The sequence below is a fragment of the Anabrus simplex genome, chromosome 12 (genome assembly GCF_040414725.1).
Source record: "Anabrus simplex isolate iqAnaSimp1 chromosome 12, ASM4041472v1, whole genome shotgun sequence".
NCBI lineage: Eukaryota > Metazoa > Arthropoda > Insecta > Orthoptera > Tettigoniidae > Anabrus > Anabrus simplex.
The window spans coordinates 5,115,088-5,141,817 of record NC_090276.1 but is presented as its reverse complement, the minus strand read 5'-3'; the positions used below and the strand labels follow the sequence as shown (position 1 = coordinate 5,141,817).

At 39.9% G+C, this 26,730-nt stretch overlaps 1 protein-coding gene across 1 annotated transcript in view; it reads left to right on the top strand.

Moving 5' to 3' along the window:
• The first annotated feature begins 1,179 nt into the window (after positions 1-1,179).
• The window catches only part of LOC136884348 (splicing factor YJU2), a 59,338-nt gene continuing 33,787 nt past the window's right edge, over positions 1,180-26,730 (top strand). Inside the window, exons 1-4 of the mRNA XM_067156461.2 lie at positions 1,180-1,408; positions 1,556-1,656; positions 3,933-4,044; positions 17,670-17,837. Of these exons, the coding sequence (XP_067012562.1) occupies positions 1,385-1,408; positions 1,556-1,656; positions 3,933-4,044; positions 17,670-17,837 (405 nt within the window). The 5' untranslated portion in view covers positions 1,180-1,384. The remainder of the gene's footprint in view (positions 1,409-1,555; positions 1,657-3,932; positions 4,045-17,669; positions 17,838-26,730) is intronic.

The window sequence follows — 26,730 nt, the reverse complement described above, 5'->3', positions numbered from 1 at the left end:
ACCACTTTTCAAATTTCGTGGCTGAGCCGGGAATCGAACCCGGGCCTCCGGGGGAGGCAGATAATCACACTAACCACTACATCACAATTGTATATTTCATCAGACAATTAACACACGAAGGATTGGTTTCATATCAACCTTTAAATGACAACATATGGGTTGTAGGTGTCGAGCATTGTTGTTCTACGTTATGCTGTGTGAGAGGGAATTGCTGTATTTACAGAACCCTGTTACAACTGTGCGCGCTTCGATCATCCTTAACCAGCAACGGAACTAGAGTATATTTTTGTTGCTGTAGGAAGAAAAATATTGGTATTCATCGACGTATAGGAAAGCAGAGCACAAAATATTTTGTTTCTTTCTTAATCTGATTACCCTCCAGGGTTGGTTTTTCCCTCGGACTCAGCGAGGGATCCTACCTCTAGGGCAGTGTCCTGGAGCGTGAGATATTGGGTCGGGGATACAACTGGGGAGAATGAACAGTGCCTCGCCCAGGCGGCCTCACCTGCTATGCTGAACAGGGGCCTTGTGGGGGGATGGGAAGATAGGATGGAATAGACAGTGGGAAACCACGAAAAAACACTTCCAGGATGGATGAGGTGGGAATCGAACCCACCTATACTCATTTCACCTCCCAGGGCTGAGTGGACCCCTTTTCCAGCCCTCGTACAACTTTTCAAATTTCGTGGCAGAGCCGGGAACCGAATCACACTAATCACTACACCACAGAGGCGGCCAAAAAATATTTATTTTATGTAATAGATTGTTTCATGTAAGTAATGCAATACAAAATTGCTTTTCTGTTATTAAACTACGTTTACATTGTTTACATACGGTATTAGAGAAGTTATGTATACAAGAAACAGAGTCCCGTAAATGTATAAATTTACAAACAATACAATCAGTGAATAAATACTTCTACCATACCCTGTAAAGACGGCCCAGACGGTCTTGGATTGTATTCAAATCAGTGATTCTAACGAGCCCAAATCAACTTCACGAACAGAACAGAACAGAACAAATCAGTGATTCAGTCACGAACAGGTTTATATCATGACAAGAATGGTCGTGAAGAAGTATTCTATATATCATGGTAAGTTATAAAGGAGAGGAGAAAGATATCGGCTGAATACGAAGGGATTCTATTTTTGAGCTAAGCTCTTTGGTTGATGTAAGATGGTGTTTATGTACAAAAATTCATGGTTGAAGATTAGAGGGTAATTATTGTGTACAAGAAAGTACGACTCTCTGTTGAATGTACATTTATGTTCCCTAATTGCAAAGACTAAAAGTGTTGTTAGAAAGTGGTCGGTGTAAAGTGTCCATTGGTGTGATTAAAATTTACACTCATTTCTTGGAGCTGTGATTTCGGTTTTCCTTCAGAATGTCTGAAAGAAAAGTATTAAATGTAAGTATAGAATTAATTTTATGTCTCGGAGATCCTTAGAAGCAATGTGCGCTAGCTCCTTGTGTTATGAAAAAACTAATTTAAGTCTGTAAAAGTTGGAACATGTTCATTTTAACTCATTAGTGATGACTGTAATTTATTTTCCAGAAATACTACCCCCCGGATTTCGATCCGTCTAAAATCCCCCGCATGAAATTGCCAAAAAATCGGCAATATACTGTTCGTCTTATGGCTCCATTTAATATGAGGTAAGACATTTTAATACCTTATCGTTGAGGTTAGGTTTACCACAAGTTTTAAATTAATGGCGTACCTAATTCGTCCTATTATCATATGATGTAATCGATATTATTTCATAACTCGTATAGATAAAGTATTTAGACAGACCACAAGATAATATTATGGAGCATTTTTGGGTAAGACTCAGACAGCTGGTGCCAATATATATTGTCCCATTGTATGCAGTCCTCTGAACTATGATGGTAAATTCATGTTAAATGTAAAATCTTCTTAGTATATATGCTGAGCAAAGCATGGCATAAGGGGTTAGATATGATCGGTCCATTTCATGATCGATAAATTTGTTCAAATACTTCCACCCCTGGTAAGGACAGATCCACCAGTTTCTGCTTGCAGCCAGCTCATTGCACCCTCTCCCCCCCCCATGCTAATGAACATAAGTCATTGATCATTAATTTAGATTTTGTCTAGTATCCGGGCCAATCTCTGTCACGAAAACAGTGGCATCGATTTGCTCGATGTAAGGGGTTGAACTTCGTATATGTTCAACGCGAAGATGAATCACCATTCATTTGACATTCATTTCACAGCCTTCTGCATGTGTGGGTGGCACTTTGGTACCCATTTCTCATGTTTGGAGTCATAGAAAAATAATGGTTTATGATACCTGAAATAGCAGAAAGGAGAGATCCTTTCTCAATGCTTGCCAGGGACCCATCAACTGACCTCAGAAAGGATTCTTACTTATATAGAAGAATTAAAATCATGTCAGCCTGTAACTAGAAAATGCAGCCATTTTCTTTCTTGCTATTTGTCAGCTACGATCATCTGTGATAAAGGCAATGTTAATATTATCTCCGTTAGAACTCGCATCGTGTATGGCCATAAGTTTCAACATTCGGTGAGAATAAGATAAGCATTGAGTTCAAAATAGCATGTGTGGTTGTGATCACACTGTAATTGATGTCAGTGTATTAAGTATTGAACAGAAATTCACCAACTTTCTAATCACTGCTAATGAATGTAAGTCATTGATCATTAATTCAGATTTTGTCTAGTGTCCAGGCCAATCTCTGTTACAGAAACAGTGGCCCCTTTGTTCATCAATATGGAGATGGATTGTTGCTCCCAATTCTACTGCTATGATGGAAAGGTGTTCACAATGACAACTTTCTGCATTTGTTGAAATGTATAGGTGATGCACAGGTCCTGCAGGTGGTGTTGCAGCTTATTGTGCACAAGTCCTGTGGCAGAGGTGACTGAAGGCCTCACTTTTACCAGGTCCATTCTCCACAGTTGTTGAATTTCTGCTGCGAGGTCGGTGTAGTAATCTTCTGGATGTAACCGTAGTGGATTTTGTGATATGAAGGGACTGTCACATCCAGCACATCACTCTTCCTATGATGTTTGTCAGTAAGAAAGTTAAAACTAGTTTTAACATATCAGTCAACATTGTCAGTTTATAATAATAATATGGAGGACTTATAGATGAGAAAATCCTATATTTATTAATTTATTTATAAATGTCTTTCTGTACATGGCAGGGCTCAGGCTATGAAGCCTGCTATTATGCCAAACCATATAATTATGCACCTACATAAACATAATATACTGAACGTTATAACTACTTGAAATTAAAAATAAGTTTATTATAATTTAAAGTTAATGTGAAATGTAAAGCATCATAAAAATCATTTTAACATTTTAAAATTCATTTATAATATTTACTATTATTAAAACTATATCTCGAAAAATATAAACTATAAAGTTTCTAACCTTACATTGACATTTTATTCATTTAACTTAATAATCTAACATTTAAGGGTGCTTATAAGAGTGAATTAATCAGAGTGTAGGTAAAATTTCCAGCACATTCTTCTGAGTAGCTTTAGGTTGCTTATGTCTCTAATTTCAGCCGGGAGAGAATTCCAGGAACGTATGGTCCCCGGTACAAATGACTTGTTATACGTACTACTGTGATGAGTGGGGTTGTTCAGTAGGGATCGTACTGATGACCTTGAGGGTGTTCTACCTGAAGGAGAGAGGTAGTGGAAATCTATTCTCAGGTAATCTGGTTTACCTGTTCGCAGTATTGTGTGCAGAAGAGAAACAGCATGGTACTTACGTCTTTCACAGACCCTCTGATGTCCTCGAAAAGAAAAGGTTCAAGTTGTACCGGTACTGGAGCCAGTCTCTGCAGAGGGACAGGACCATAAGATGAAAGAGTTTTAACTTATTGAATGTTAACTTTTTAACTTGAATAAGTACACTGTTTGTTTTCCAGATGTGTGACCTGTGGGGAGTACATTTATAAAGGGAAGAAGTTCAATGCTCGGAAAGAAGATGTTGAAGGCGAGGATTACTTGGGTATTCGCATCTACAGATTCTATATCAAGGTGAGTTCAGACTCTGTTGAGGTGTAGATGATGAACATCTTGGGCCAGTTGCGAAATGATGACTAGTTTTTAATCTTAGAAAACGTCTACCTAAACAACGTCTAAATCGAGCACAATCTTCCATTGCATAAACAATGTTCAGCCAATGTTTAACTAGACATCGCTTAAAGTTTCAGTATTGTTTGAAAATGGTGATAGAAGTATCTTTCATGCAACTCTTTGCTTGTCGCAGCCAGTGAAATTCGTCGGTGCATGCGCCAAACGCCAGTCAGCTGTTTGTCTTCCTACACATTACTCAAATATGGCTAAGCATGAGCATGACTTGCCCCACAGATAAGTGTATCGCTTTAGGTCGAAATGAAATCTCATAATATTATCGACACTAAAGTGACGCCACCGCACGGGGAAGTGTAGCTTTGATTATAGCATTATTACAGTGAGTGAAACCCACTCATAAATACGGTAGCTTCGACGAAGGGAAGATGAAGCAATAGTAATGTGTAACCGAGTGTATTGTACATGCCATATAGATGTAGCTTGCATCTGGAGATCGTAGGTTCGAAACGCATCATTGGCAGTCGTGAAGATTGTTTTCAGTAGTTTCCCTAGTTTTAGACCAGGCAAATACTAGGGCTGTTATTATGGCCATGGCTCTTCTTCCCCAGCTCTTTTTAAACGATAATCACCATCACCACCACTTGCCTTTTCCTATCTGATAGTTGCCGAAAACTTATACGATAACATATATAAAAACCGTATACAACCTGTTTTTTATTTTTCACTATTGTGTGTGCTTACTTGGCAGTAAACATAAGTGAATCCCTCCCGGTTGATGTATGTGACAGCTTTCTGACGATCAGGACACGTAACTCTGATATGTATGTAGTCGAAGTGACCTATAATTCCATAGAAATTACCCCATGTATATAATAAAATATATCGGTTTCCAAGAATTGTATTCAAGTTGACAGTTACCGGACTGTCCCTTTGTCAGTCTCAAGAAACAAGTTTCTCGAAAAGCAAAACTTTTTTTTAAGATCTATCTCTCCATACATGTCAAACGAATTGCTGCATTTTAGCAACGGGCGACCCACGGAGAGGTCGTCGGACTAACCTTTGTTCTTGAAATCGTCTCAACATGAAAATACAAATTACATTTTTCATGGTACATAACCTCTGATTGTGATTCACTCCTAAACAGTGCTCTCGGCAGTGTTTCAACATGACCGGTTGAACATCAGTTTTAGACAGTATCTAAGTGATAAATAACGTCTCCGCAATATGGCAGCCACACTTAGGCATTGTTTAACCGTAGAGATCATCTAAATACCATTTCTGCAATCAGCCCCTTGTCATTAAATTTGCTTGGCCCACAATCTTACAATTTGTGAGTGAGCTGTGAGGCTTCAGCTCAGACTGACAATACAATTATTGGTGCAGTAACGACATTGATACCGAGCTCGATAGCTGCAGTTGCTTAAGTGTGGCCAGTATCCAGTATTCGGGAGATACTAGGTTCGAACCCCACTGTCGGCAGCCCTGAAAATGGTTTTCCGTGGTTTCCTACTTTCACACCAGGTAAATGCTGGGGCTGTACCTTAATTAAGGCCACGGCCGCTTCCTTCCCACTCCTAGCCCTTCCTTGTCCCATCGTCGCCATAAGACCTATGTGTGTCGGTACGACGTAAAGCAACTAGCAAAAAAAATCAACATTGATATCATGTGCTGTCCCATTCCTTTACCCAGGCATCCTGTGGTACAGAGCGCTGTAATGGCTGCTAACACTTGTTAGCACGGGCCTTAGGTAGCCCAAGTGGGGGAGATCTAACAGCGACAGCTCCTCTCTCGACTCACCTTTGTGCTATCTGGTGCTTCCTGCTCCCTCAGTAGTCACTGCACTGCATTCCTCAGTGGCTTTGCGGAGGTAGTCATGAGATTTTAACTATACCTTCCCATTCCTTGGATATGCCTGTGTGTCATCACGAAGGAGAATTAGCATGATTTCACCAGCCCTCTTAATCCAGAGTTTTGCTATCTCTGGATATACAATAACTCATAAACATATACTGATAAATAATGACTGTCACCTTCTCGATGCTAGAAATTTTAAAAACACAACTACGTTATAAAACTAGCAGAAATTACACCTAAAATTCCAATGTTCTTCCACACAGGCCTACTGTTGGAGAAACCAGTCAGGAAGAGACAAGGCCAATTAGGAAACTCGCCCACACATACTGTCAATATTACCTTGACCATCCCCTCCAGTGTGCTTAGAAGGATCTACTAGTGTTGTGACTTCCCCTCTCTGAGAACAATCATCAAATGAGAAATGCAACCAAGCAAGCAAAGGGCGCCAATCTTTAAGTTGAGGACTTAAAGATAAAATTTATAATCAAGCTTGGACAGACTCTTATCACAGGGGTGAGGTGATAGTGCACTAATCATTAAGCAGGAGAATTAGAAATTAAAAGGCTAATTAAGGCAAATTGATTAAAGTAAACTAGAAAAATACTATTTATTATATTTAATATAAATGACGACGGTTTAACGAGAACTGAATTTAAAATAGAAAATGAATTTAATAAAAAATTGAATGACTCTACTTCGCGAAAACTTGCAATATCTTTAACTCGCTTGCTCACCATTTAGTCTTGTTCTGCTGGTCCTTGGAAAGCTTCCATCCTTGTAGCGGGAACCTCATCGGTCGTCTTTGATATCTCTTCATCTGCAGCTAAGTACCATTCCTGCCTTGCAAATTGCATCCACCACTAATTGGAAGATGACTTCAAAACTAACACTCCCTATTATGCTCTATCCCATATATTGGAGATAAGCCCTAAGTCATAGTTAGAAGAACCACCTTGGGTTATATGGAGAGGATACTCAATTAAGAATCCTTCCAACTTTACTGAAAATATTCTTTGAAGTTTCATTTCTATCTAGATTAATACTACCTCTTGACTTAGACTGGTTCAAACCGGTCTTGTAGCCGTGCTGTACGTAATTACTGATGAGAGTGGCTCTACATCCCTCATTCAGAATTTCTAAGTACCACGTTGTGGTAATGAAGTAGAATGCTAACGCAGAATCAAACGAATAATAATAATACCGAAGAATGCAGCAGAGTCCAGTAGTAGAGATCAAGAAGAGATGCAAGAGATCAGATCAAGCCAAGAGCTCCAGCACGCCCTTTTATAACCTTTACTGGTGCTAATTACAGGTCGCAACACGTGGTCCAATCAGATGACATGTCTCTCCCCACTCCAGATATTAGAGTTGACGGGTCTTAACTCTGATATTAACTGTTCTTCTATTGGTCCATTCTCTCAGTATCCATGGCAATATGACGCTCCTTTCAAAATATAGGCGGTGATCAGTTCGAATAATTCTGGTCGAAATACGGTAGCTTACGTTGGGACGCGTGAACACGTGCTCGCTTTCCCAGAACTTGGTGTCTAAATCTGTCCTTTCTCCTTCCTCGGTGATGTGGCAAGATAGCGGAAATCTACTGCAAGTTAATTTTAAACAAATGTCGCAAGAATCTAAGTGAATATTAGAATATTCAGCCCTCGTTTACAAGTCGTAGTTACAAAGTAATGAAATGATAGTGAGCAAATGATTAAACATGAATTATAATACAATTACATACCAAAATAAATATCATGACGTTAAATTCTTGAATTAATTACACATAATAAAATTAACATAATTACACTGTAACGTCTGGAACGTTACATACGCCCCCATGAGTTCTTAACAAATATCATATGAGTTGAGAACTCACACACTTACTCCCACATTAACTTGAAATACCTCAATTACCTGCCCATAACGAGCGACAGTATTTTCATACAATTAATTATCTCTCACTCTTTCCATCATATCTCTCTTAGACTGCTTACCATTGCGACTGTCTGTTATTTCAGTTCATCTTGAGGTTTAGCTGCTAAATTATGCCCAACATGAGCAACTTTTCACTTTTGTAAAAAAAAAAACAAGATTATCCTAGAAAATATAACATAATATATATACAATTTCAGATTATAGACTCTGCCGAGTGTCTATCTGTCCTTTTACTCCCCATCTCTCAGACATTCTTTGCTATATAGCAGTAACACATTCTCTTCCAATCTTATACATTAGAAACATGGAAAACAAATGATACAATTTACACTTTTATCACTCTTTCGAATGTTTCAACCTTATCTTGAAGCAGGATGCAATACACTTCACTCGAATACACACGTGATTTAAGCTCACGGTAAAATTATTGCAAGTTAGAAATGCACATACGGGAAAATTAATTATTTGCCGTCGTCAGCTTTAATTAGCCTTCTGTAACATCTCAGAAAACAAATATATAAAATTTCATGGCCTCACATACGGAAAACAGATGATCTATCGTCAATGAACGAGCGTAATTCTACCGCTACACAAACACCTCCCTTGTTTACAAACACAACTAGGAAATACCACCACAATAGAGACGTAAACTTATCCACTCGTAGTCTGACATAACAAGTAGCAACTTCCCCGAGTTACTGACCTATATCTCACAATCCGGTTCAGCCACCTCACACGACAGGTATCTCCTTAAACTACTAATGTTATATGAACCATTCATTACGCTCTCGCCATCCGCTAACTTGTAAGCACAGGGTCCAAGTTTACGATGTACTTTATAAGGGCCTTGATATAACAGAAAAAATTTCTTAGTTACCTTATCCTCACTATTTGATAACATGGGAACTCTCACCAAAACCATATCACCTACCTCAAAGTTATCCAGTACCTTACGTTTCTGTTGCCTTCTACGTTTATCTCCAGATTTAATCAGGTTCTCCCGTGCCAATCGTACGTAAAATTCAGCATTACGAGGTGGTTCCTCAGGCAAACCTAACACTCTCACTAGTTCATTCTGAGGCTTACAACCAAAATGAACTTGTGACGGCGTCAATCTAGTGCTTTCATGTTGAACTGCATTGATCCATGTCTCTATGCGGGATAAATGAGCCACCCAGGCTGTATGCTTATCGAACACTAAGCATCTAAACATGCGAGATAACTCTTTCATAACGCGCTCACACATATTGCCCTGAGGGTATCTAATAGATGAATGAACCTGTGTAATACCTAGCTCTCTAATTATGGACTTCCATTTTCTCGAAATAAATTGCGGTCCACTGTCTGATAATATTCTAAGAGGAGTACCTAATTCAGGGATATACTTCTCTTTGATTATACGACTACAAGATTTTCCAGTGGCTTTTCTCATACCGTATAATCTGACTAATTTCGAGAAGGCATCAATAATGACTAAAATATATTGGAAGCCAAACTGTCCCTTAACCACAGGTCCAAATAAATCAGTACACACCAAGTCACCAGGTCTTTCTGAGATTACTGCCTGACGAGGTCCTTCTAAATAGCGGTTAGGAACTTTGCTACGCTGACACAGATCGCAAGTGGAAAGAATTTTTCTTATATCTCTTCCCATCTTGTCCCATATAAAATTCTGTCGGATCTCATACAGAACTTTATTAGCTCCAAAATGTCCTAATTCCTTGTGGATAAACCAAATCAATTCCACACGTAGCGCTTTGGGTACACAAATCCCCCAGAGATCCTCGCTACATTTCCTGGCTAGAAACCCGTTAACCAGTTTGTACGTGTGCCTACCATGCGACACAGTGAGCTGCTCTCCTCCCTGAAGTACAGACAAAGGTTCCCGACATTCTTCGTCTACCGACTGTTCAACCAATAGGTTACGTAGTCTATTTAGAGCAGTTTCATTTTCCTTAGACAGACATGTACATATAATAATGCCCTCACGTGGCTCTAGAAGGCTACCTTCTTCGCACAACTTCGGATCACGTGACAATAAATCAGCAAGGACATTATTCTTTCCCTTAACGTGAGTTACCTTAAACTCATACTCTTGTAGGGCGAGTATCCATCTACTAACTCTGTTAGATGATAATTTACACTTGGATACAAAAGAAAGAGCATGATGATCCGTCCTAATTTCAAATTCGGTACCTAAAACATACATCCTAAATTTACTCAGGGAGTATACGATGGCTAAGAATTCAAGTTCCGTTATAGTATAACGCTTTTCAGCAGCACTTAAACCTCTGGAAGCTAAAGACACAATCCCTAAATTACCATCATCATCTACTTGACATAGTGCCCCAGCGATACCACAGTGAGATGCGTCCGTCAGCAACACATACTTCCTATCGGGCATGGGGTATCTCAAAACAACCGCCTGCCTGAATCCTTCTTTTAATTTTAGGAAAGCTCTATCATGATCCTGTGTCCATTCCCACTTACTGCCAGCTTTCAATAGTTCTCTAAATGGCTCTAGTAAGTTACCAAATCTCACTACAAATCGTCTGAAAAAATTACATACACCAATATACGATCTGAGCTCCTTAATATTTCTAGATGTCGTAGTATTCAATATTTTTTCAATTCTTGTGCTCTCAGGCGTCACTCCCATTGCCGATACACGGTGCCCCAAAAAAGTCACCTCTCGTCTACTGAAAACACATTTGTCAAGTTTCAGAGTAAAACCAGCATACTCTAATTTAGAAAAAACCCTCTCCAAGTGGTCCAAGTGCTCTTCAAAGGTACTAGATCCTATAACCAAATCATCGATATAAATAGTAGCATAATCTCCAGTATCATCTCCCAAGGCAATACTAAGTGCGCGAATAAGAGCTGCCGAACTCGTACGGGTCCCAAAAGGAACACGCCTAAATTGGTACAAACTATGCTTATAGCTGAAAGCAGTAAGAGGCCTGTCTTCTGATCTTAAAGGTATCTGCCAAAAACTACTCCTAAGATCTAACGTAGAAAACCAACTCTTACCCTGAAAACTCTGTATCAACTCTTCAATGGTTTGTGATCTCAACTGATCAGCACCAATGCGTCTGTTCATCTCCCTGCCATCAATACACAAACGTATTGATCCATCAGACTTAGGCACGACAATTAAGGGATTAACATATTAACTGTTTGATAATTCAATCACATCGTCTGCTAACATAGCTTGAATTTGATCCTCTACAGCTTTTGCATATTTGTGTGGTATCGGATACCGCGGTCCGCTGAATGGAGTCTTATCCAGCACAGAAAAAGAATGTTCATACAGATGGGTAACACCAGGTTTCTCGGAAAAAATCTCCACGTGTTCACACAACACTTCATATAACTTGTCCTTCTGGATTTCATTTAACTCATTACTACTTACGGCTTCTTTCAAGCCACATCTTTTATCCTCATGAATCCACAACTGACACAACTTCAGGCCCTCATTAGCCTCTTCATTTACTTTAGAAACCTCTCTCATTCTCCACACTGTACTAACTTCCGTTTTCCTCTGAATTTCCTCCTCAAACTTGACCTTGATATCCTCATTATTCCACCTCAAATTTAGCACAAGATCATTGTAATTTAACTGAGCCAATTTTAACGTTAACCAGTCAGATCCCAAGATAAGATCAAATATCAAATGCGGAATTACCAAACATATCTGAACGCTAATAGAATTATTAATGCAGATCGGGACAGCTACTTGTTTACAAATTTGCTTAGACCTCTTTCCAACAGCCGTAATGATGAAAGTAGACTTAACAGGCATTTCCTCCAACTGAATACCCTGTTTCACTAATGACTCATACCACTGAGAACTAATACATGATATTTGGCTACCAGAATCAATCAAAACTTTAACCCACGCCCCCCAAACTTTCAATTTAACAACGGGATTGACTACTTTATTACTTGAATCTCCATTATTCTGCTCGGGTTCATACAACAAATCGTCTCTAACATCGAGGTCATATGGTAACACTTTCATGGCAAGACACTTCGCTACCTTCGCACTAGGCTGGAATTCTGACCTAACATTACAGCCTCTAGTTAGTTTAAAGGTTCCCTTTGTGTATTGACGTTGGACTCATTAGTACATTGCTCTGGCCTCCGTTGGGAATTTCCTGTCCTATATTCAGATGCTCCTCTCCTGCTGTTCTGCTGAGGTCTGAACTGATTGCGAGTTTTGTGATTCTGTGTACTACCGTTATGTCTCATTCCGTTGTGATGACTAAAGTTCTGAATATTCTCCGTTCTACTTCTAAGGTTACCTAACGCATCAAAACTGCCTAGTAGGTTCTCCATCTCCTGAATAGTTCCAACTTTTTGCATACAGGCCGCTTCTCTCACCCTGTCCGGAAAATGTCTCAAAAGTAGTCTTACTACATCAGACCCCTCGGTTATACCATCTAAGTTCTGACAAATCATGACATGTGCCAGGAAGTACTCGGTCATAGTAACTCCTTCATGCTGTTTGTACCTCCCAAATACCACCCTTTCTCTCTCCCGAGCTTGTATCGCTTCATTCCAGAATTTCTCTCTAAACTTATTTCTGAATTCTTTCAGGTTCGTCATCGTCTGCCTATATACCATGAACCAAGACCGTGTTTCTCCTACAAAAGCATGGTCAATATTTTCCATAACGTCTTCCCAGTCCATAGACCCTTCCTCTAGACGCTTTTCAAATCGTTTTTCTATCATCTTAAGGAAATCTAGCGGGTTCGTTTGTTTCCCATTAAATTTAGGTAGTTCAATTTCCCTAATGTAGCTATTTCCTAGACATTGCCTTCCCGTGAAAACCTGTTTATCCTTTGCCACCTGTTTTAACTGATTTTCTGCTTTCTCCATCCGGCATTCTACATCTCTGTCTCTCCTATCAATTTCTCTCTCCAAATTAACCTGCTTCTCTTTCAATGTCCTAATTTCAATCTTATTCTCTTCAGCTATCGCAAACCTTTCTTCACTTGCCCGGGTCTCATCTTCTATTCTAAGCTTTACCGTGTCAATCTCTTGTTGTACGTGGTCTTTAAATATCCGTATTTCCCCTCTTTAAGTCTCAACTCTCTTATCAATACTAGTGACCTGCCTCATTACTTCCTCCCTAGTAGAGTTGTTTTCCTTCCCCATTAATTCCAAGAATTCACTTCTCTGTTCCGCAAACTTTTCTTCTATCTCTTTCCCTTGTCGTACATATTCACATTTCTGGTCCTCTAATCGCTTATTAAAATGTTCATTTTTTACCACCAGATCGCGTAACTGCCTACTGTGTTCGTCCATTCTCCGATTCGCTTCCTCCTTATTTTCCTTCATCTCCCTACTTAATTCAGCTTTAGTTTGCTCTAACTGTTCTTTAAGTTCAGATTTAGTTTGTTCTAATTCACCTTTAAGCTCAGATTTAGTTTGTTCCAATTCATTTTTAATTTCAGTTTTACTGTCCTCTATCTTACTTAACATTAACTGCATCATTCCCATTAACTGATCATTATTATTACTTTCATTGTTAGTGTTTACTTCCGCTTCGCCCCCCATCCTACTATCATCTGACTCCATACTGACTTCTTTCTGCTTGCCTTCACTCTCCATACTACTTACACTTCTGTCTTCAATTTCCTCTACAAGACTACACAGCTCTTCCTCTGAACTCAATACATTATTGCCTTTTATCGCCCGTCCACTGCGCAACATCCTCTCCTCTTTCGTCTGATCAGCCATGACCCTTCCCACAATCAAACACTCTTAATGAAACGTGGATATCCAAATTTTGCCCATAATACGAATTCTGATATTGTTACTGTTATTAACTGCTCCGTACTTAATGATTTTCTCGCCACACGTTGGAGCGGCATTTATGTGACTTCCCCTCTCTGAGAACAATCATCAAATGAGAAATGCAACCAAGCAAGCAAAGGGCGCCAATCTTTAAGTTGAGGACTTAAAGATAAAATTTATAATCAAGCTTGGACAGACTCTTATCACAGGGGTGAGGTGATAGTGCACTAATCATTAAGCAGGAGAATTAGAAATTAAAAGGCTAATTAAGGCAAATTGATTAAAGTAAACTAGAAAAATACTATTTATTATATTTAATATAAATGACGACGGTTTAACGAGAACTGAATTTAAAATAGAAAATGAATTTAATAAAAAATTGAATGACTCTACTTCGCGAAAACTTGCAATATCTTTAACTCGCTTGCTCACCATTTAGTCTTGTTCTGCTGGTCCTTGGAAAGCTTCCATCCTTGTAGCGGGAACCTCATCGGTCGTCTTTGATATCTCTTCATCTGCAGCTAAGTACCATTCCTGCCTTGCAAATTGCATCCACCACTAATTGGAAGATGACTTCAAAACTAACACTCCCTATTATGCTCTATCCCATATATTGGAGATAAGCCCTAAGTCATAGTTAGAAGAACCACCTTGGGTTATATGGAGAGGATACTCAATTAAGAATCCTTCCAACTTTACTGAAAATATTCTTTGAAGTTTCATTTCTATCTAGATTAATACTACCTCTTGACTTAGACTGGTTCAAACCGGTCTTGTAGCCGTGCTGTACGTAATTACTGATGAGAGTGGCTCTACATCCCTCATTCAGAATTTCTAAGTACCACGTTGTGGTAATGAAGTAGAATGCTAACGCAGAATCAAACGAATAATAATAATACCGAAGAATGCAGCAGAGTCCAGTAGTAGAGATCAAGAAGAGATGCAAGAGATCAGATCAAGCCAAGAGCTCCAGCACGCCCTTTTATAACCTTTACTGGTGCTAATTACAGGTCGCAACACGTGGTCCAATCAGATGACATGTCTCTCCCCACTCCAGATATTAGAGTTGACGGGTCTTAACTCTGATATTAACTGTTCTTCTATTGGTCCATTCTCTCAGTATCCATGGCAATATGACGCTCCTTTCAAAATATAGGCGGTGATCAGTTCGAATAATTCTGGTCGAAATACGGTAGCTTACGTTGGGACGCGTGAACACGTGCTCGCTTTCCCAGAACTTGGTGTCTAAATCTGTCCTTTCTCCTTCCTCGGTGATGTGGCAAGATAGCGGAAATCTACTGCAAGTTAATTTTAAACAAATGTCGCAAGAATCTAAGTGAATATTAGAATATTCAGCCCTCGTTTACAAGTCGTAGTTACAAAGTAATGAAATGATAGTGAGCAAATGATTAAACATGAATTATAATACAATTACATACCAAAATAAATATCATGACGTTAAATTCTTGAATTAATTACACATAATAAAATTAACATAATTACACTGTAACGTCTGGAACGTTACAGTGTCAAAGATGAGATCAGTAAATAACAACATTAAGATAATATAGATCATTACTGTGACTGTGTTACATAAAATGCTTTCAGGTGAACAGACCTGATCCAATCACTGTCAGTAATTTTGACACATCATAGTAAGTGGTGTAACCAAGCTTAATTCTAACCCTGTCACTGACAATTCTTTCTAGCAAACCAGAACCTAACCTGTCACCGACAGTAACTAAGTTGGGACAGTAGATGGGGATTAGGGGAGATGTGCCCACCCCCACCCCTGAGGCACCTTACCTAAGTACTTCACCACTTTGTAGTAGTGGCATATTTAAATGTTCCAGAAGTCATTTCCTGGTCTTTCCTTCCTTGTTACATTTTTCAGTCTTTGTGATAATATCCCTTTCTCTGCTACAAATCAGAATGTTGCTTTTCTTGAGTGAAGGTATTCATTTTTGCACACTCTCACTATGCTCACTCAGAAGAGACTGTTCTGTGTTCCAACCAAATATGTCTACCACATGGAGTATGTGCACATTTGTCTCTCCCCGCCCTTGTGAATTGCGTTTCAACTTGTCTGGTGCGAAATTTAACAAAATGACCTGCGTAGATTCCATTCTCTAGTGCCACTCAAGTAGGGTGGAGCTGTGACATCATTGGGAAGTAGAGGGTGCCTGTAGTTAGGGCTCTCATCCATTGGGAGAGGAAACCTGCGAAAAGCTGCAATGACGAATTCGTGCGAACACGCACGAAAAAGGCCGAACAATCCAAACGGCTGAATTCAAGTGGGACTGCAACCGTTGGAACCAGCGTTGTTCGTCAGTTAATGCACGAATAACTGCGAACTGTCCAGATTGGTTTGGATTTTTTTGCCAAAGAGCTGTGTTTTGTCATAAATGCTGAAAAGCTGATACCTCTGGTACAAGCTGGGAAGTATTTGTGGGACCATCGAGAGTCTTATTACCACACGCTGGATGTAGGCCCTATAGTTGTTGTTATGGAGTGAGGTGGGAGAGAAATGGGTGAGCCAGGTAAAGTTAATTTTATATAGTTTATTCATTTTATACCACTTTACTTAATTCTTATATCTGAAGATTCTTTACAACACAAGTTCAGAGTAATTTTCATTAAAAACCTGTAGCAATATTTATATTTTCCCGTCTGATCACTTCATACCTACGTCTGATTATTTTTTGTAAAATATGTTCTAGAGGTGCCATGTACAATAAATACTTGCCTCCAGTATCCTAATTACAGAAAATAAATATGAAGTTTCTCATTTCAGATAAATGTTATCATTCTTTGACTTGACAGTGAAACTGCACACATACTCCCGAGTGCTGCGGCCGCTTGAACCAAGCTTTATCGCACTGATGAAAGAGAATCATTTCCGCTATTTTTATTACCTCCCACTGTTACAAAGGATATTTTGGGATAAGAGATTTCCTTTGCCTGGTTGGGAATTAGGAAATGAATGTTAAAATTGGATAAAATAAATAGAAGGGAAGAAATTCTCCAGCTTCCCATTTCAAAATGAACATTGCTTACCTCAAAGTTACAGCTAGACGTTTCTCGAAAGTTACTGTGCTTCTTTAACTAATATTGTACTTTTTGTAATATGTATCGAAAACATTTCCTGCAAAATTAAACGAAGTACTGTCTCTGATCCTTTTCCAGATCAGCCCACATACATGAAAATTCACCAAACATTTGTGTTTTCGATAAAATATAAACCACTCTTGTCTCCCCTTCTGAGCTCTTCTCACTAACAGAGTTGTACCTAATGCATAAAGATCACACAAATCTTCCGAACTCGCAGTTCGCATATTTCTGCTTCCAATTGAGAGAAGCCTTAGCAAACTTCCTTGTGTTCAGGATCATGTCTGAGGGGACAAGTGGTGGTTGTGTGAGCTTAAGTCAAAGACTCGTATTTTAACTGTCCCATAATATTAGCAGTGTCCTGTCCCAGCATCCCTGAAACCTTCCTGTGTGTACAGGGAATGTGATACAAGCCTGCACTGACATTGTGAGCCTTCATTGGCAGGTTCGATCCCAACTCTGTCCAATGGTTAAATATGCCAGCCTTTCTCACTACTGTATATTTACCAGCATGTAAAAGAAATCTTGGGGACAAAATTCCAGCACCTCATTGTCTCTAAAAACCTTTGAAAGTAATTAATGGGATGTAAAATCAATATTTTTATTATTCCAGACACAACATAATGACTTTGCTGTAATTGTCGTAAAATGAAGCTCACTAGCCATACTGTATAATCACTAATACCCTTGAAGAATTTGTATTTGCACTTAATTTTCATGTCTTTTTCAAGATTTATATTTTTGTTTTGCACTGTTTACTTTGTCCTTGAGTCAGTCTCTCTATGGGGGAGTGTTTAATAATGATGTTAAACTACATTACTTTCTTGGAGGTTCTCTCACTGCTATTTTTTATATTATTATTCCTTTAGTGCACACGTTGCCTGCAAGAGATCTCCTTCAAGACAGATCCTCGGAATACAGACTACGAGATTGAAGCGGGGGCGACTCGTAACTTCATGGCTCTCAAGTTGGCGGAGGAGCAGGCGCAGCGGGAAGAGGATGAGAGGAAGGAGGATGAAGCTACCAACCCAATGAAAGTAAGTGTATTTCGTTGTGCAGAGCAGGCCATGAGATTTGAAGTCAGAAGGCAATAGCCTCTCTAAATACTTACGTCACAACTAAGTTTATTCCTCACAAATATAATCAGAGTTACAAAATGTTATTCCCACTTCCTATTTTAGTTTCTGTTTCACAGGAAATATAATCAATAGTTGCTCCCTCGCTACCAAACTTTCACCACATGGAACGACAGTCCTTTGTTTACTTCTCGCGGCCTTATCGCGGAGTGCGTGTTCGAGGAGTGCACAAGGCTGCCAGCCTGTTCACTTAGGAACTAAGCCCCTAGGTCAGAGTCTCAGAAGCCTGGACAAGACCATTGGTCTGCATTGGTTAGAGAAGGGCCTGGACTAGAGCATTGGTCTGGATAGGTTAGGGTAGGGCTTGGATAAGACCAGTCATATAGGGACAAGCAAAGGGGATGAGAGGGAGTAAGCCCCACCGGTTAGAGGCACAAAGCGGCCTTAGGTCTCTGGTCTGGATTGGTATAGCGCATTCTATGTTGGCTGGTAGTGGAAAAGTGAATTACAAGTTCCTTGCAGCACATTCTATTAAGTTTCATATCGCATTATTCCATTTCTTTATTCTACATTGTTTCCTTCTCATGTTCCATTTACTAGTGCTTTTCTTCTGCCTTGGTTGGTAACAGAATTTCATTGCCATGATTGACGAGAATGATGTCGCGTGGTAAGATATGTTGGCCAATTAGAATACGAGTAGCTACTTCGGCAATCAGAATGATGTGTAATGCTCTTCATTAGGTTATAAAAGTAAATGTACTTCTGGGTGGGTTCCTAGACATCGCAATGAACACATCTCTTCTTCGACACTCATTCCAAGCAAGATTTCATTAATTTCTACTTCTTTATAATGTCAGAAACATGTGGACACGAGATGTCAGCTTTTCTCTAACTATATTAAAAGAAGTTGTAATATTGTATACGGTATATATGCTACACTGTATTCTATGGACTCTTTATTTTTAAAATTTTATTTATTGTATAGCTTTGAGTCCTGGGAGTGTCTGAGGACATGTTCGGCTTGCCTAATACAGGTATTGTTTGACTCCCGTGGACGACCTGTGCATTTGGATGTGGTATGATGGTGATAATGAGGTAGGGAGAGGGTGAAACTTGGTGTGGCACATATCCTACTCCTGTCGAATAACACTAAGGGGTCTGCTCAAGGCTTAATCACCATCAACCATTTGTCCTGCATCTTGGTGGGTGTGCTAAGTACCAACTGATGAGTCCAACTTAGCTCACAGGGGCGAAACCCAGGCAACCAAGAATGAGTTAGCTGGAGAATTTATAATGTCCAGTAACGGACCATTGTATTGGTATTATAAATTTACTCATTCAGGACAAATATTTCATGTTCCCTGTGAGAATCAACATCTGTATCATCTGATGGCCAGGCAGGCATCAATTTTGGAGAAGAGACAAAGCCTCTCATAGTGCATTGGTACTGCTGGTGGCTTCAAGTAGCCTATGCAGTGGCCTCCACGGTAATACTCCTGTCGGTACCAGTAGATGTCGCTGCGATACAGTTTAAATAGTTCTCCAAGTTCAACAATCAGCCAGCAGGTGGAAGAAGAAGAAGTTTCTAACGACGATAATTCAAATTCAAACGCAAATAAGCAGGTGGCAACAATGAGTAAGACACCACCACCATTATCGCCAGGTGTTTCAGAAGAAATGGATTCCGAAACGATGAAGATAGCACGTTGCAGGGAAAATACATCAACGCCATCGCCAACTTCCGAACGTAAGAGAGGATGCAATCTAAACACCTCCAAGGAAGCAGAGTCATCAACATCAGGATCAGCATACACTTCGCCTAGCTCAGTGGTACAAAATCTGACTCCACTGGGCTCCGACCACTCAGACTGGATATTGAAGAAGCCAACATCACAGCGCCCTTCCATATGCCTCAAAGGTCGCTGCAGCGAACGCTGGACTTCATACCAACCAACGTTCGGAGTTGCGTCCAAGCGGCTAAGAACCCTGCGTTGGTGGCACCCTCCATCAAGCAGAGAAGTATAGTGACCCCCGGTGCCCATGCCACCACCACATTTCTACGTCGTCAAGCTGATGCACATAGACCCAGCTAAAGCCAGTACTAGAGCTATATATCAAATAATTACAAGGTTCACCTCGAATTTCGCCAGCTATGAAATAGAAATACAACTAACACGGGACGGCTACTTCAGTGAACGTACCTCAAAGCCGTTCTACAACCATCTAACAACAGCCATCGGAGTTCAACAATTTGGTTCGCTCACGAGGGCAGTCAACATCACTTAGCAGGCTCCAACCAGGTGAGCTCCTCCCTCTCGCCCCTCACCAATTCTATCAGTGATGGCCTACCAAGTGGAACGGGACTGGACAGAGAACAAGATCGCCGCCCAGTTAAAACTAGAAGGTCATCAGATCTACAAGGTCATCAGGATCCGAAACAACCAGGGTCCAACTTCCCTGATACGGATACTATCCAGGGATGCCAGAGGTACGACCATGCTCCAGGCACCCCTTGCGTGCACCCAGAGGTATGTGCTGTTTGTGGACAGGAGCATCCTACTCAAAATTGTGCTAATAAGTCGTCTCCGAAGTGTGTCAATTGTAACCTTCCACATCCAACTTTCTCCTATAAGTGTAAAGCCCGCCCCAGACCCAACCCAACCAGAATCCGTAGTCCCAGTTATCTTCCAGGATCTTCCCACCCTCGCTCCCTCATCCGCACTCCCCTCCCCCAGCTCTGAGAACATCATACGATTCATAAGTATGGTGTTGCAGAACATCCTTTCCTTTAATCGTCCTACTGAGCTCGATAGCTCGCTTAAGTGCGGCCAGTGTCCAGTAATCGGGAGATAGTGGGTTCGAATCCCGCTGTCGGCAGCCCTGAAGATGGTTTTCCGTGGTTTCCCATTTTCACACCGGGCAAATGCTGGGGCTGTACCATAGTTAAAGCCACGGCCGCTTCCTTCCCATTCCTAGGCCTTTCCTATCCCATCGTCGCCATAAGACCTATCTGTGTCGGTGCGACGTAAAGCAAATAGCAAAAAAAAAAGAAAAAAATTAATCGTCCTAATATTCTATCCCAAGTCCAGCTAGCAGCGCGACTGGTGTTTAACACGCACGTGGATGTAGCGTACTCGGGGAATAAGATGCACTGTGCAATTTTTCCCTTAAACGCTGTCCCCATAATTAATTAATGGTTAAAATATACTACACTAACATCGGTTTTTTGAACACTAGCCATGCTCTACTGGACAATTTCCTTTCGCTGTACGACCCGGATATATTTATCTTAAATGAAACTTTTCTGACTCCAAAACAAAGGCCACATTTTACGTTATACCACCTCTACAGAGCGGATAGACCAGGACAGGCTCGTGGAGGAGTAGCCGCAGAAATCAGAAAGCATATAACAACTAAATCTTCCTCTTTTAATTTTACGAATAACTTCACAGAATACTTAATAATAGAAACATATCTTCCAAACAATACCACTATAGCAATAGTAACAATGTACCTTACACCCAGATCGCCCCCACCAGTAGATTTCATTAAATACAGTACATAGACGCACTTTTCATAATTACATATTTATAGCCGACATTAATATCAATTCTTATAATGTAACACAATCTAATGATTTTAATACAGTCATCTCTCAAATCCGGGGAGTACAGATTCCTTTCCCCTTCCACACCCGTCCTATTTCCAACTCTACTTCTGACCTTCTTATCTTATCACCCTCCCTCTCCACCAACCCAGTAATAGAAAAAGCTCTATATATAGACTCTGACCACGCACCAGCAATCATTACCATCCCTAATATATCCTACACATTACATAACCAATATACTCGCCCGCCTCCCACCAGACGTTATTTTCAAACCAACTGGCAACAATACCACCACACAGTAACAGATCTGCTCCAACATTCCCCTCCTCCCACATCCATCCCGAACCTACACACACTAATCAGTCTAGAAGAGCAAGTAATAATAACAGTTGACCAACGACACATTCCGAGACATTCATACCACCCTACAAAACCCCCAATTCCCCCCCCCCCGCCAAGCACTATCATTATTAAAACTAGCCCACGAACTGTACAACTACTACGCACGTACTCGTGACAATACAACTTTACGCGAACACAGAAGAACACTAAGACACGCACGCTCATACATTAAAGCAATAAAACAAAAACAATGGACTACCGCATGTTCAGAACTATGTGATATGCACGACTCCAACAAATTCTGGACTACATTTCAAAGACTGACCAAAACTCACAAACCTCGACCTACCAATCCTATACATGTCGCTCCCAACCCTCGTACTACATATAAAGAAAAGGCAGGCGTCTTTGCCGACCACTATTCTCAAGTCTTTTCTCCCCTACAAATACCATATTACGAACATCCTGAAGAACCTACAATACTCCCAATATAATAACCCAGAGCTCCCTCATCTTCAAACCTCCTTCAGTCATTTCCGAGAAGTAGATTCACCCACCCACTTAACACTCCAATCACCCCTCAAGAAATCCAAAACTTCCTATGTTACAAACATAACACCGCTCCTGGTCCAGATAATCACTTACCGTCACATTAAAGAAGTCCCACTCATCCTAATCAACATACTCTGTTCTCTCTATAACACTATGCTATACACTGGTTTTTTTCCAGAACACTGGGGTAAATCTATCATATTATTATTCCTAAAACCCAACAAGCTCCCGTCCAACATTCATTCCTATAGACCAATTCCACTCCTCACAGTTCTCAGTAAAATTTTTGAAGAAATACTATATAAAAGAATGTCAAGATATTTACACTCTCTCAGCCTCCTCCCATCCTCCCAAGCCGACTTCCGACCACACTTTTCCACCCAAGACCACCTCTTCCACATCACGTCCTCCGTAAACACCTACATAAAGACCCACCAACCAGCCGCTCTAATGTGCCTAGATGTTAACAAAGCCTTCGATTCTGTCTGGCACAAAGGACTTATATTCAAAATTAGTCACCTTCCTCTCCCCACCACCATCATAAGATTGATGTTTAATTACCTTAAATGTAGGAAAGCCGTAATTAATATAAACGGAACCCATTAGTACATTTTCCCCATAACCTCAGGTCTTGCTCAAGGCTCTCCACTCTCTCCTTTCTTATATACACTATACACTTACGATATCCTGCACCCAGCACCACCATTATGACTCTACCAATATGCTGATGACCTTGCAATACTAGCCTTCAGCCCTACCTTTACATCTCTCAACAATAGACTACAGAAATATATTGAACACTCTTGAAACCTGGCTCAACCAGTGGCACATTTCCATCAATCCTACCAAGACCCAGTTCATAGTTTTCCGAAATAAATCCCATCTCTGTCCTGCACGTCACAAATTCCACATAACAATGTATAATATACACTTTATTGAAACTAACCGACAAACATACTTAGGAATTAAATTTCAAAATAATCTGCAGTGGAATCTCCACCTGGCAGATATCCATAGAAAAGCTATTAACCATTTCCGAGCACTCAGATCCCTGACGGGTTTCACATGGAAACTAAAACCCACCCAAATAATTAACGTTTATAAGACTTTCATCCGACCCTTAATAACTTACGCCTCCCTGACATGGATTACTGCCCACCCAACGGAATACGTAAGACTCAATAGACTCGACCGTCATGCTATACGTATAGCACACCATCTACCTTTAGACACACCTTCCGCCAATTTCACTCCTTGCTATACCTTCCCAAAAATTACATCATATCTACACAAATTACGCCTCCAGTATTTGACAAGAGGCACCCTCCATAACAATCCTATATTAAGAGAAGCCCTCCCACTATCACCTAGCCACTGCAATCCTAAATGACAACTGCACAACTGAAAACTCTCATCTCTTCCCTCCATCCATCACATAACTTCCACCAACTTTCCATTGTCACCGCCCCATAGTCTCAACAATCACAAGGGATAACAGCTCAAGATGCTCCTGGCCACGGTGACACATCACCTGATTACTGTACCGGCCAACATAGGCACCACAAGTGCTGTCACAAAATACTAAGTTTATTTATTTAATCGTATGGTATAATAATTTCATGTGGCTATTTTTAGCCGGGTGCAGCCCTTGTAAGGCAGACCCTCCGTTGAGGGTGGGCGGCATCTGCCATTTGTAGGTAACTGTGTGTTATTGTGGTGAAGGATAGTGTTATGTGTGGTGTGTGAGTTGCAGGGATGTTGGGGACAGCACAAACACCCAGCCCCCGAGCCACTGGAATTAACCAATTAAGGTTAAAATCCCCGACCCGGCCGGGAATCGAACCCGAGACCATCTGAACTGAAGGCCAGTACGCTGACCATTCAGCCAACGAGTCGGACTAATCGTATGATGATTTTATACAAAATATATATATACACACAAGGCAAAATCAAACTTTAAAGTCCATCCTTCTCAGCCATTCACATAAACCAGGTGTGAGAGCGAACAAATCATCAGGAGTGCCAGGGTACAAATGAAGAGGACAGCGTTGAACCAGGTGCTCAATCGTCTGTTCTTCCAGGTTACAATCACACATTGGTGAACTGATCCTACCCCACTTGTACCTGAAATAATTGCAGCAACCATGTCCAGTGTAAATGTCAGTGATTAAACCATTTTGCCGAATAAGTGCTACAAATCAACTTACATGATGGTTATCAAGATCACTATTATTATTATTATTATTATTATTATTATTATTATTATTATTATTATTATTATTATTATTATTATTATTATTATTATTATTACTATTATTATTACTATTACTACTACTACTATCATATTATTATTATTATTATTATTATTATTATTATTATTAATATTATTAATATTATTATTATTATCATTACTATTACGGCTATCACTATTATTAATATTATGAAGTACAACAATATTATTGAAAATATACAAAATAAATTTATTATTAATATCAGCATCATAATTATTAACATTATTTACTATTATATTTGCCACTAATTTATTATTATTAATATTATTACTGTTAGATATTCCATTCAATACAGAAGTATGTATTCAATAGTAAAACGCCCCCTAGATGTGACCAAAAGATCAGTGACCACATATTTACTTCTACTACATTGTTGACAACACTGACTGGCCCACTAACACAGTGACCACTACGACCTATGAATGAGATTTCAAACAAACAATGCTCAGTAGTACTACTACAGATGTTTACAAACACACAACTAATGTTATGAAAAGGACAGAAAGACCAAAGCAAACAAGAGGCATACAAAGAAGAAACAATAATTGTATAAATATATGTAATGTAAATTTTACAATGTGTAATTGTGTTGTTATATTGAAATACTTGACAAAAATTATGTTTTGCAAATACATACAGCCAAAGAAGAGGCTCATCAAAACAACAAGAAAATTATATAAATTGTAAATAACTAAATGTAAATGTAAATACTATGTACAAAACCCGATTTCAGTAAACAGGGGATAGCAGGGAAAGACTATAGGGGGGTTCGGTGCGGGTCCTCTCCCTGGGTTGGTCCCCCTTGTGGGTCTGGCAGTCTCTGCGCCGAAGTCAACAATAATCAAAACGTATGTACAACACATACAAACTCATACAAAATAAATATTCAACAACAAGTAACAAAAGGCCTAAGAGCTACTAGTTTAGCTATCGGCCTAACTTTGTTCGTTCGTTCCTCCACGGTATGCACTAGCCTTGCGTCTTGCTGGGCGTGCTAAGTACCAACTGATGTGCCCAACTTAGCATACAGGGGCGAAATGCAGGCAACCAAGAATGAGTTAGCTGGAAAATTTATAATGTCCAATAATGGATCATTATATTGGTATTATAAATTTATGCTTTCAGGACAAATATTTCATGTTCCCTATGGAAATCAACATCTGTATCATCTCACTGTACAAGCCAGTACCGGTACAAGTGCAAAATGATACAAAGTTTTAAAATGTAACGTGCGCAAATAAAATATTTTAACACAAAAACGTGAAATTCCCAGTCTTATATTAGGACGAAAACACTAATAGGCAATCCCTAAACATCCCATGGTTTTATGTATGTAAGGTGCAACATCCGTTCTGGTCTCAATAGCATAATTGTCTATACGATAATATTAAAATACTAAATTTGTGTTACTAAAGAAGGAGTTATTTTTTTTTGCTATTTGCTTTACGTTGCACCGACACAGATAGGTCTTATGGCGGCGATGGGATAGGAAAGGCCTAGGAAGTGGAAGGAATTGGCTGTGGCCTTAATTAAGCTACAGCCCCGGCATTTGCCTGGTGTGAAAATGGGAAACCACGGAAAACCATCTTCAGGGCTGCCGACAGTGGGACTCAAACTTAAGAAGGAGCAGTTTCGATTCTTGCCTGAAAGCCCAGTGACTACACAGTGCCCTGGGGGAAATGCCGAAAACCTGTTCGGCGGTACACACGAAAAAATTTAAAAAAAGAATTAAGACGTTTTGCAAGTACAGACATTTGACGAAACTTGTTCCATCTTCTAATAGAGCTGTCAAAATGCGTTCTGTCTGTTCCCAATTGTTGTGGGCACTTTCTGCTTTGTGATTTCTGAGGATTCACTAAACAATACTATCAGAATGCGATGCGAAGATGATCCCTTATGCAAGTTTACCGCCGATCGCTTTTCCAGTACAGCACTTTCTCAAATTACCGCAATGACGGGACGTCAACACCAAGATCCGTAAGTATGCCGTAGGCGTCCTTTCGTGATATACAGTTTCTTGAAAAATGTGTGATTGGGAATTTAGTGTTGATGGGACTGA